Source organism: Ochotona princeps, chromosome 4 (assembly GCF_030435755.1).
Source record: "Ochotona princeps isolate mOchPri1 chromosome 4, mOchPri1.hap1, whole genome shotgun sequence".
Taxonomy (NCBI): Eukaryota; Metazoa; Chordata; class Mammalia; order Lagomorpha; family Ochotonidae; genus Ochotona; species Ochotona princeps.
The window spans coordinates 2986634-2998634 of NC_080835.1; the positions used below are offsets into that span (position 1 = coordinate 2986634).

The 12001-nt window shown below is 56.0% G+C and overlaps 1 protein-coding gene across 1 annotated transcript in view; it reads left to right on the forward strand.

Moving 5' to 3' along the window:
• Nucleotides 1–803: 803 nt before the first annotated feature.
• The window catches only part of LOC101517526 (carnitine O-palmitoyltransferase 1, liver isoform), a 40124-nt gene continuing 28926 nt past the window's right edge, over nucleotides 804–12001 (forward strand). The window contains exons 1-2 of the mRNA XM_004598261.2: nucleotides 804–907; nucleotides 11200–11326. Of these exons, the coding sequence (XP_004598318.2) occupies nucleotides 804–907; nucleotides 11200–11326 (231 nt within the window). The remainder of the gene's footprint in view (nucleotides 908–11199; nucleotides 11327–12001) is intronic.

The window sequence follows — 12001 nt, forward strand, 5'->3', positions numbered from 1 at the left end:
CCAAGAACTTGGGCCATCCTCATCTGCTTTCCCAGGCCATAGCAAGAAACTGGATGGGACATGGAGCAGCTGGGACGTGAACCAGCAGCCATGTATGGGATACGGTCATTGCAGGTAGTAGCTTTAACCTGGCCTGCTATCATACCACCCTGCCTTCTCTCTCTCTCTCTCTCTCTCTCTCTCTCTCTCTCTATCTCTATCTCTCATAGCTCAGGCTAGGAGCGGCTTCCTTGCGAAGGACTGTAAACTCCATACACGGTTGCAGCGATTTCCAGAAACCTCTGCCAAGATCCTCATTTGGAAACATTACACCTGCTAAAATAGGTTGCAAGGTGGGCCACCTCCCTGCCCCTCTGCTGGGGCAAGGACAAGTCAAGGCCCCCGGAAGCGACCACCAAATCCCCCGATGCTCGCTGCTCCTTCAGCCCCTTGGAGAGAGCAGCTGGACCCCAGGGCTGGCACATGCAGGGGGCGAGAGAAGCAGGCGTATTTGGGGGTCTGAGGAGGCAATCATGGTGACATCTGGACTCAGAGCCGTCCCAAAAAACATGATGCACGCCTGTGTCTGAGACGAACCTGTACGGATCAAAATGTGCGCTCTTGCTTACGGCTGGCAGCGTGGGGTCTGCCCACACCGACTGCTAAGCATCTCTTAAAAGGGAATGACAATGGGACCCGGAGAAAGTCAGTGACTCCTCCATGAGCTAGATGGGTCTCTCTGAGTTCTACGACTGCCCGTCGGTTGCGGGTACCATCTCGGTGAAGACTCACAGGCAGCTCTCATCAATTCTACGGCTCAGCCAATGGGCGCCGGGCGGCCTCGCCCACGGCCTTCCCTGCCCTGGCACCGCCGCTGTCTCGCTCAGTCGGCCTGCCCGCCCTTGCCGCCGCCGCGCCTCTGGACTCGGTAAGGCCGGGCTCGATGCGCCCCCGGGGAGGGCTGGGGAGCAGGCGGGATCGCGGTGCAGTGCGCGTGGACATCGTCAGGGCGCAGTGCGCAGGGCAGCCTCCGAAAACTAGGGCGGGGAGGGATGTGGGGCTGCGGGGCTGCGGGGGCTCGGTCGCGGAAAGGATGCTCGGCAGGTGGCTTGGCCGGGCGCTGCCGACCCTCCGCCTCCCGCGACCCCGCAGTGCTGCGATCAGGACCCGCCCTGGGTGCGGGCTGGCTCCAGGCGCCAACCGAGAGAGCGCGATGGTGACAGGGATGCGAGCGCCCGCACTGGCCCGTCCCTCCTTTGGGCACCGACAGGTCCTGGGCAGGTGCACTTCGAGCCGGCGCCTGGGTCACAAGGGACCCAGAGAAGGCTTGAGTGTGTTGGAGATCAGAGTACCTGTTCTCAGCGACTTCTGTGTAAATCCTGTTCGGCTTTCTTAAAGGGATAGGAAGCAAATATGAAGGCTGCGCCTACTTTTTAAAACAAGAATACTTTGAAGAGCTAACAGTCTCAAGTAACTATCTCATTAAACACTATTTACCAGGTCGTTCCCTTGTTTTCTTAAAATAGTCACAGTGGGTCTGATAGAAAATGGCAACTTGGTAGATTACTGGGCAAAATCCAAGTCGGGCGGGGTGTGTTGCTCAGGTGTGAGTTCCGGTCCTTCCGGTAAGGTAGCTGGGTGGCAGACACAGCCTGTGTCGGTGCAAGGGGGCTGGAGGCAAGCCCTGCAGACCTTGTTCTAGAAGCCTGTGAGGTGACTTTGCGCCAGCTGCCGGGGGCAGCCCAGGACATGCCCTGTCCCTGCCACCAGCAGATTGAGAGAACACTGATAACGCTGCTGATAAGCGCGTGGGAGGGGGAGTGGGAGAACTGCCGCTTGCACAGCATTCCCCCAGAAGAGGGAGGGGAGAAAAGGGGACCCACGCTCACGCCCAGAGAACCTCCAGGCTGGAAGCCAGAATGTGGTGTAGTGGCTTAAGCTCTCACATGGGTGTCGGGATCCCATGTGGGCACGGATCGGACCCTGCTCCATTTCTGATACAGCCCCCTGCTGAGGTGTCTGGGAAGGCAGCGGAGGCTGGTCCATGTGTCAGACCCTCCGTCTGCCTGGCCCGTGGAGTACACGTGTCCGACCCTCCGTCTGCCTGGCCCATGGGGTCCATGTGTGTGTCGGCTGCTCCCTCTGCCTGGTCTGCGGGGTATACACATCAGACCCTCCGTCTGCCTGGCCCGTGGGGTGCACGCGTTGGACCCTCCGTCTGCCTGGCCCGTGGAGTACACGTGTCGGACCCTCCGTCTACCTGGCCCATGGAGTACACGTGTCCGACCCTCCGTCTGCCTGGCCCATGGGGTACACGTGTCGGACCCTCCGTCTGCCTGGCCCATGGGGTACACGTGTCGGACCCTCCGTCTGCCTGGCCCGTGGAGTACACGTGTCGGACCCTCCGTCTGCCTGGCCCACGGGGTGTTCTGTCTTCGTTATTTGCTAGACTTTGCTACCTCCCCCACCATCACTCTCCGTCTCACAGCTGGGACGGAGAGAATTCCTTAAGCAACTGCTAGTCAGACATGTCTGTTTACCTTCTTAATGAATTGTCCTAGAGATTTTAGACTCCAGGAACTTTTTTATATATATAAAAGATCTATTTATTTAGTTATTTATTATTGGAAAGGCAGATTCACAGAGAAGGAGATATAGAGAGAAAGATCTTCCATCTGCTGATTCACTCCCCGAGCGACCCAATGGCTGGAGCTGAACTGATCTGAAGCCAGGAGCCAGGAACTTCTTCCAGGTCTCTCATGCTTTCGGCTGCAAGCAAGGAGCTGGATGGAAAATGGAGCAGCTGGGACATGAACTGGCACCCATAGGGGATCCTGGGACGCCAGGCCCTTTGTGTCTTTCCAAGTTAAGTGAGGGGAAATTGCTGGCAGCCCTGAGCCTTTATGGAGGCTAGCAGATACTGCCTTCCACTTGTTTAGGGCCCTGGTGGGAGACATGCCCGGCTGGGGGCACACAGGAGCAGTGAGACCCTGTGCTGTCGGGGAGGCGGCACCGGGCCTGCGTGGATCTGGGAGCATGGCCGTTCAGAGCTGGTTTTGTCTCTGAACTAAGCGCCTGCAAATCACTGCTTTCTAGACTGGACCTTGTACAGGAACGCCATTTTAGTAGCTGTTGGGATTTCCAAAAGACAGGTCTAGAAGTGCAAGTGCCTTGCCTCACAGGGTCAGAAACCGGCCCTAAACCGGAGGTGGAGGCAATGAAAGGCGGCCCGCATCCACAAGGCTGCCCTTGGCCGCAGCCCAGGCGGCGAACCAGCGGGCTCTGCGCTCCGTGGCTCGGTGGGCACGTGCCTGCTCACCGGTTTGTGCCATCCTGTGGCATTTGCCATGGGATGGATGCCGCGACTCCTAACTGTCCCATAAGTGGGGAAGTGCCTCACTGGTCGTTGAGGTTTGAATGTGCACAGCCAGCGGAGCAGGCCCTGAGCAACGCGGCACGCCCATTCACTGGCCGCCTGCTGCTAACCTTTCCCCTACTTTTGCACTGTCACGTGACGACCGCTGGGGGCAGGGTAGGGTGCAGGTGCCTGCTTCAAAGTACTGGGCGTGGGAGGGCAACCCATGCCCAGAGCTGCTGTACTTTGATCAGCTGCATTTTCCCTTGGTTAGAAAAACATTCCGGCACCCTGCAGGGTGCTTTTTGGCAGACCAGAGTTGGCGCTAGGGCTGAGAGAAGCCTGAACTGCAATCCGAAGGAATGGGAGCTTTCAGAACAGCGTGAGGCAGCAGGGAGAGAGAGGAGCGTGGGATGGCGGCCCTTGGGCTGCTGGCATTCCTTCCGCTTTGAGTGTTCATTAGAGTCCTCCGTTTCTGACCCAGCTCCTGCCGCTAGGGCCTGGGCCCTGCACCGACCAGATGGAGCTGCTGGCTTGCTCTTGGCTTCAACCTGCCCAGAGCTGGCTAGTACAGCTGTGTGGGGTGTGTACCAGCAGACAGAAAATCTCTGTCCGTCGCTTTGCCTTTCTAGTTAATCAATCAATCAATCCTTAAAAAAAAAAAAAAGAAGAAAAAGAAGAAGAAGAAGAGGCTGAAATTTAACCTTTGGATGACTTTGTGACGGTGCCTGCAACCCGTATGGGAGTGTCTGATTGCGAGTCTGCTTCTAACCCAGCTTCCTGCCTGCACGCCCTGCGAGGCAGCAGGGGACGGCCCCAGGGATGGTCCCTGCCCTTCTGCTGAGAGGCCTGGCTTCAGTTCCCAGCTCCTGCCTACCGTGGGAACACCCGGGAATGGACCAGTGCGTCAAAGATCCGTTATATCTCTCTGCCCTTCAAAGAAGCAACCCAACTTGCTAAAAAGACGATTTTTCAAGATGGAATATTAAAAATGTGCTTGAATGGTGGCGTCTCACACTTGCGTGTAAGGAGCGTGTGGCAGAGTGGCTCATCGCAGTCCTGTGCTGTGCTTGGGTGGATGTTGTCTGGTCTCCCAAACAAGCAGCACCTTTAAAGGGAGGATGTGGACACGGGAACTGGCGCCTCCTAGACCGGAACCCCCTCTCCGCGCTGCGTTACTGACAACGCTTTCTCTGATAGTTTCAGAGATAATCTGGGCAGTAAGCACTTATTTTTTTTTATTACTTTTAGTTTTTAAAGATTTTATTTTTTACTTGTTTGAAAGGCAGAGTTACAAGGGAGGAGAGCTTTCACAGAGCTTCCTCCGGGTGGCCCACACGGGTGCAGGGGCCCCAGGACTTGGCCATTTTCTGTTGCCTTCCCAGGCTCATTAACGGGAAGGACTGAAAGTGGAGCAGCTGGGATTCGAACCAGCGTCCACCTGGGATGCTGCTGTCACAAGTGGAGGCTTAGCTTGCACCATCACAACACCGGCCCCCCCATGTTTTTGTTCGATTTTTCTGGAAGACAAAGAGGTGGAGCTCTGCCATCCGCTGCTTTGGCTCTAAATTCCCTCCCCAACCTGGGCTGGGTCAGGCTGAACCCAGGAACAGGCAGCTCCAGCCAACTTCTCCTGCGAAGTGGCAGGGTCCAACTATCCATCTATTACCCGCTGCCCGTCAGGGTGCCCACAAAGTTAGAAGAGGGAGCAGAGCCAGGGATGAAGCCCAGAGCTACAGACATGGGGTGCAGATGTCCCCAGGGGCCGTCAAACGCTGACTCCGTAACGTGCATTTGAAACTACATGCTACACAGAAGCGTGCAAGTGGTCCCTGTTTGGTGGGTTCAGACATTCTGGGGCCTTTTGCACCTCTCAGAGATCAGCCCCTGCATAAGCTGGGTGGACCTGTGGTCCCTGACGTGCTGGACCGGGACCGACTGTCCCTCCCCACAGCCTGTGGTCTGCGGCATGACCAACTTGGCAGGACCTTTGCTGTATCGTGCTTGTGTCCAAGGATGTCTTTGAAGTCAACAGGGAAAGAAATGGTGCTCCCAGCAGCTATGTTCTGGGCAGGGGGCATGGTGGGACAGGTGCCTACAGCCGTGTTCCTGGGCAGGGGGAATGGGGGGACAGGTACTACAGCCGTGTTCCTGGGAAAGGGACGTGGTGGGACAGGTGCTGAAGGCCATGACCCTGGTCAGGGGACATGGTAGGACAGGTGTCAACGGCCATATTCCTGGACAGGGGACATGATGGGACAGGTGCCTATGGCCGCATTCCCAGGCAGGGGACATGATGGGACAGGTGCCATCCTGGGAGGTTGGGACTAGGGCACCTCTTGCTCTGTATCCCCCACTTTCTCGATGTCTTCCTCAGTTAACTCTGAGGTTGGCAAAGGGCTTTGCTCCTTTGCAGGGGAGTCTTCAGTAATATTCATTGTGCTTTTGTCTCTTTTGCTCTTGGTCATTATACATCTGCTTAGCAGAGTCTTCTCCTTGGGGCAGGTTTCTAAGCTCTGTCACCCACAGGCCTACAATTCGATTTTTTTAAAAGATTTATTTATTTTTATTACAAAGTCAGATATACAGAAAGGAGGAGAGACAGAGAAGAAGATCTTCCGTCCGATGATTCACTCCCCAAGTGAGCCGCAACAGCCGATTCTGTGCCGATCCGAAGCCAGGAACCAGGAACCTCTTCCAGGTCTCCCACGTGGGTGCAGGGTCCCAAGGCTTTGGGCCGTCCTCAACTGCTTTCCCAGGCCACAAGCAGGGAGCTGGATGGGAAGTGGAGCTGCCAGGATTAGAACCAGCACCCATACGGGATCCTGGGGCGTTCAAGGCGAGGACTTTAGCTGCTAGGCCACACCGCCGGGCCCTACAATTCGATTTTACTTACTGTGGTTATCACATGGTTCTTTGTTTGCAGTCACTTGTGCCACTCCCTGAAGTGTGTTCCAGGTCTGGGTCCTTATGTTAGATTTCCACCATGGTCTCAGTAGCCCCAGCTCCTAGCTCACCACTCCCCACCTCCTGTGACACCGTGCTGAGGCTGCACCATTGTCTCTGCAACCTTTCTACCACTTCCAGTTGGTGCAGGTCCCAGGCTTAGGGAGACATCAGGTGTCCTATATAGCTAGGTTGTTGGTAGAGCTGATCTTGCCGGAACCTGTTGGCCATTAGATCTGAGGGCCACATGGACCTATTTTGACCGATATGATGCCATGGTCAGTATTATTTTCCTGTGGGACCAGTGCAATGCTCTGAGCTCAGGGGGTTCACACCCAGATCTGCACAAGCACAGCTCACTGTTGTCCCTGCAATCTTAAAGTTTTGCCACACCGTACAAAATGGCACCAGATGTGCCACTACTAGAGTTCTTGACCTGTTGGCCGTCAGGTCTGAAGGCTGCTTGGACCTATCTCGAGTGAACCTGTAGGTTGCATGTTGTTGCAGCTCACTGAGCCAGAAATGAGTTCACTCCCAGCTCAGTGCATGTGCAGTCCTGCCCCGTAACTCTTGCCTCCTTAAACAAAATGGCACCTGATCCAGCTGTGGGAGGCGGACTGGGCTGTGACATGTACCCTGTTCCCACACTGCCTGTCTGGGACCTGCCACTCTGTCTCTGCTTCTGGTCAGATCAAACGGACCAGCAGGACAGGCAGTTCTTTGTCTGGGTTCACCTCTGGAGTTCCCGGTTAACATCCCTTCCCACCTGGTTGCTGGTGGAGTTCTGGCTGCCAGTGGAGTTCAGATCGCCGCTTGCTGAATGCCGCTGGGATATCAGTCACTGCAACACCACACCGTTGCTATGAAACTGTCACATAATGCATAATAATTAATAAAAAAAAAGTCAAAAAAAAAAAAAAAAAAACAAGACACCGTTGTGTCCGCTGCTTTCCAGTGTCTGTCAGTCTCCAGGTGCCCCTCTGCTGTTGTTCTGTCGTCTCCTATTTCCTGGAATGTGTCCTCTCTGCTTCACACTGGCTAATGTTTCTCCATCTGTTTAATCATGCCCTTACCCTATTCCTCCATCTTGATTCTCCAGTAATAGGAATATTCTATATCTTTATTTAAAAAAAAAACTTCAGGATTTATTTCTTTGAAAAGCAGAGAGAGGAAGAGGGTAGGACTCTTCCAGCCCAGACCAGGAACTCTCCCAGTCTCCCTCCAGGGGGACAGGGACTCCAAGCGCTTCTGAACGGTCACTCCTGGCTTCCTAGGCCCGTTAGCAGGGACCCGCACTGCAGACAGAGCAACGGGGACTCTAAACGTACGCTCTGACATGGTGCGCAGGATGGCAGCTCAGCCCACTGAGCCATGTGCCCAGCCTGTGTTGCATCTCTAAAAGCCCAAAACTGTGTCCATAGGCCATTGACACCTAAATATCCATGCACGTGCCACCCCGTCCAGACATCTGTCCACACAGCTACCCACGCGGTAAATAAATCTCCTCACTGATTTATTTGAAAAAGTGTGTTGAAACACTCCCAGAAAACCCTTGACTTCTGCGTTTGTTATGTAATCTGCGTGGCTCACCATCACACAGAAAGAAAAGTCATTGTTTATCTCACCTGACAAGGGTGAACTCCACCTCCCAGCCTCCCTGCGTGGGCACTGAATCCTGGCAGCGCACCTGCAGCTGGCCTTTCTCCTGCCTTCCTGGCCGCTGTGTGCCAGGGCCTTGCGGGCCGGGGGCGCTCAGCAGGCAGCAGGGGCCAGCTGTCCTGAGGAGGACGCGGACCTGTCCTTGCACAGCACTCACAGCCCCTGACCTCCAACACCAAGATGTTTTGGTGAACAGGAGTTGATGGTAAGGAGGGGATGTGCGTTGGCACTGCCACAGCGACTTGGGGAAGGCTCCAAGCACAGTTACCCAAGTAAAGGGAACCTTCCCAAACCGGGGTAAGGTGCTGCACTGGCTCCCCGCCTGCCCCCTCATTTCACTGGCAGTGTTGGGGGGCCCTCTGGGGTCCTCATGGTTTGGCCCAGAGGAGTAAATATCCATGAGAAATTAAAAACTTATTTTTGGAGATGAAACACACAACTTAGAAGGGAAAATCTTCCAGCAAGTCAGAGTGCTTGGTGATTGGCAGAATGTCGGTGCTTTGGGAGTGCGGTTTCAGGAGCTCGCCTGGTCAGGAGCCCAGCAGAGCATTTAAGCTAGGTCTGCAGAGAAGAGAAACGGATGGAGGATGCAGGCTGCCAGCTCTGGGGGGCGGCCAGTGGACCCGATCTAAGTGCAAATGACACCAAGGTGGCCTCTAGCCTGCATATATGGATTTTAATTGCTCATTTATTTAACGATAAGTAGATTGTACCATATTGTTCAGCACTGAGTGCTGTTCTGGTGGGGTTCAAGGTGAGAGCTGGCCCCAGGCCTCCAATCTAGCTTCCCAGCCATGTCAGTGCGCTTGCCGTGACTGAGCACAGCCACACCCACCGGCACACAGGGCGTGTTGGCTGGGGTGCCCTGGACTTCTCCTGGGCCCTCCAGCAGCCGACTATCTGGTGTCCCCGGGCTCATCTGAGGATGCCGAGTGGCCTATAGGGGGCGCGTCCCTCAGGGACCCTGTGTCGCTGGCCAGGCCTGCTGGTGGGGAGCAGCAGCCGGTCTGGCCACACAGAGGCGAGTCTTACCTAGCTCCCTCGGGTGCAGAACTGGAGCCCAGAGACCCAGGGCTGGGCTCCGGATGACTCAAGGGGAACGGGGGAGTAGTTGGCCCCTGAACCATCGTGCCAGGCCCAAGGGGAGCAAGGTGGCGGCAGATGGAGGGGCTCAGCTCTCCCTCCGCCTGGGAGATAGTGTGATGTTGCTACAGGCTATTCCTCCACCTGCAAGTGCCAGCTTCCCACGTGAGTAATGGCTCGTGTCCTGGTTACTCCACTTGCTATTCACCTCGTTGCATGTGGCCTGGGAAAGCAGTAGAGGGTAGCCCAAAGCCTTGGGACCCTGCACCCACGTGGGAGACCTGGAGGCTCCAGCTGTTGTGGCCATTTGGGGATGAGCCAGAGAATAGAAATTAAAAATTAAAAATCTTAGGGAAAAAAAAGTTTGAAACTGGGAGTTGAGTGCACAAGCAGGGCCTGGGAGACTCCCGGAGTACAGGGGTTCCAGATGGAGTGGCCTGGCCAGTGGGGCGAGGGGCCACAGTGGCCGTGCCTGCTGACCTTCCTTGGGGGCTGCGCCCCGGAGACCAACATTTCCATTACACACTGTGGGGGGGGCGCGGTGTGGTCCCCGGCTGCCCATGGAAGTGAAGGGCATGAGCTTGCCCAGCACTGAATGCCCACCTTGCTGTAGGCTCTGGCAGCTGAAGGGTGAGGAAGCGGCTCCCAGCGCCAGGCGGCCTGGCCCAGGCCTGGGTCTGGCCTGCCAGCTGGAGCCCACACGTCTGGCCTGCCAGCTGGAGCCCACACAGCTGGCCTGTGGGCCCTTCCTCTCCCAACATGTTGGGACTCCCACCTGGCCTGACCCAGCAGCACAACAGCAGTGCCCAACGTGGACACAGCATGCCTGGACAACTCCAGGGCATCCTGCAGGCTTCGAGGGTCAGAGTCTGAGCTGGCAGGTGCCCCGTGGCCTCCTGCCCTCGCTGAAAGGTGTCCCGGAGAAAGAGCACACGAGGCCGCAGGTGTCAGCCGCTACTTCCTGCTTGCTACTTCCTGCTCGTGGATCGGAGGAAGAGAGACTGAGAGCAGTCGGTCTTGGGTCCTCGTACGATCTTGTCCATTTAGGAGGCACGACTCAGTGACCCTGTCAAAGGCTCTTGGGTTCACATGGGCTTCCTTCTGGACAAGATGCTAAAGGTGTCTCCAGTCTCACTGCTGAGCAGCGGTCGGAGGTCTGAACACGTCACAGACGCTTCCAGGTGCAATGGCTTCCAACTCTGTCTTTAATTGACTGTCCTTAAGAATCCCTCAGTGCTCTGTAGACATTTCCAGGGTAGCTGCTCGGGTGGTTGGACTTAAGAGCCTACTGTGGGATCATTAGTATGTCTTCAATGCCTCAATATCGAGTTTGACTGTTATAACTGGATATCTTTGTGCGGCAACTGTTGATTTTGGTAACTCCCAAACACACATCCATGTAATTTGGAGGCCTTCCCTTGCGCCGGCACAGTCCCAGGGGCCAGGAGGGAGGGCGGCGGCAGGGAGGCTGAGCTCCAGGACGGGGTGAGCCGCTGCAGGTGCCTGGCAGCCCCTGGGACGGCCGGCCGAGCCGGTGGGGTCCCAGAGCAAGGCCCCACCCTGTGAGCACCCACCCTTGAGGGTTCTGTATGTGGGGTGCTCTTGGGAAGGTGTTAGTTCCTCAGAGCAGTGCCCACAGGTGCGCCTGGGGCCCTGGTGCTGCATGCTGGTGCAGGGTCAGCCCTGAAGGTCGGGGCTCTGGCCAGTGTGGCAGGAGGCTGCAGGGTCTTCCCCGTGTCCGGCAGGGTCGTTGGGGCCTCTGGATCGGCGGGGCGGGGCCGCTAGGTAATGCTTTCCCTGGCCTGGCCTCTGTTAGACAGGGGAGCGGATGCGAGAGAGGATGTGAAGATTTATTTTTAGATTTGAAAACGTCACGGAGAGAACGAAAAAGAGAGGAAAAAAAATATCTTGCATCCACCTGTTCATTCTCCATGTGACCCCAACGGCCAAGGCTGAGCCAGGTTGGTGCCAAGAGCATCTTCTGGTCTCCACATGCATGCCGGGGGCCCAAGGACTGGGACCAGTCTCTGCCGCTTCCCAAGCCAGCATCAGAGAGCTGGATCTGGAGTGGAGCAGCCAAGCCACACAGCAGCCCCCAAATCCAACATGCTAATGAAAAGTTGCAGCGAAGTCAGAATGACTCTGTAGGGAACATCTTCTGCTCCCCTTCTCCCCAGGTGGTCCCCGGAGATGGCAGCTGCTCAGCCGCTCCCCGGCCCCACAGGCCACCTCGACCATGACGCCCTCCAGGAACTCCGGCTCCCTCAGCTGCATTCCTGGAAGAAGAGCCTCCTGAGATCCAAGGTTTTGCAGTATTTGTTTAAGTGTGTGTACAGTGGATACCCTCACCGCCTAAGAAGGGGGCTTCGCTGCTGTTGAAGCCAGTGTGGCCCAGGCTGGTCATTGGCCCCGAACGTATGCTCCCCTGGGACATTGGCCTAGGTAGCACCCTCACATGCACTCCCCGAGTTCTTAAAGAAACCCTGGGAGGCGGGTAGAGGGCTGAGTGGAAGAGAGGCCAAGAGCAGCCCGTCTTGGGTCCTCGTAAGACATTGTCCCCTTAGGAGGCACGACTCGGTGACCCTGTCGTGAACAGCCTGGGTGCTGAGGGAGGCCAAGCAGAAATTAGTCTCCTTTATTCCCTGGCCAAAAGGCGTTTTCCCCAAATGTAGGTGAGTTTCTTTAGTAACTGCCTTGCTGGTGGAATACTCGCAAACTGAAAACGGCCATTGTGATTTCCAGCATATTCTGGGCTCTTCCCGATTCTGACAGCCTGAACAAGGGGGTGTTGGCTTCCCAGTTTTAGCACGAGTTTTTTTGTTTTTGTTTTTTTGCATTAATTTTAATGTATTCTTAAAAGTCCGAGGAATGATTAATGTATATATTTGAAACAAAATGAACAGCAGTTCACCGAGTCACAGTGAGTGCCCCCCCGCAAACGGAGCTGCCACACCCCACCCCACCCCCACGGGAGCTGCC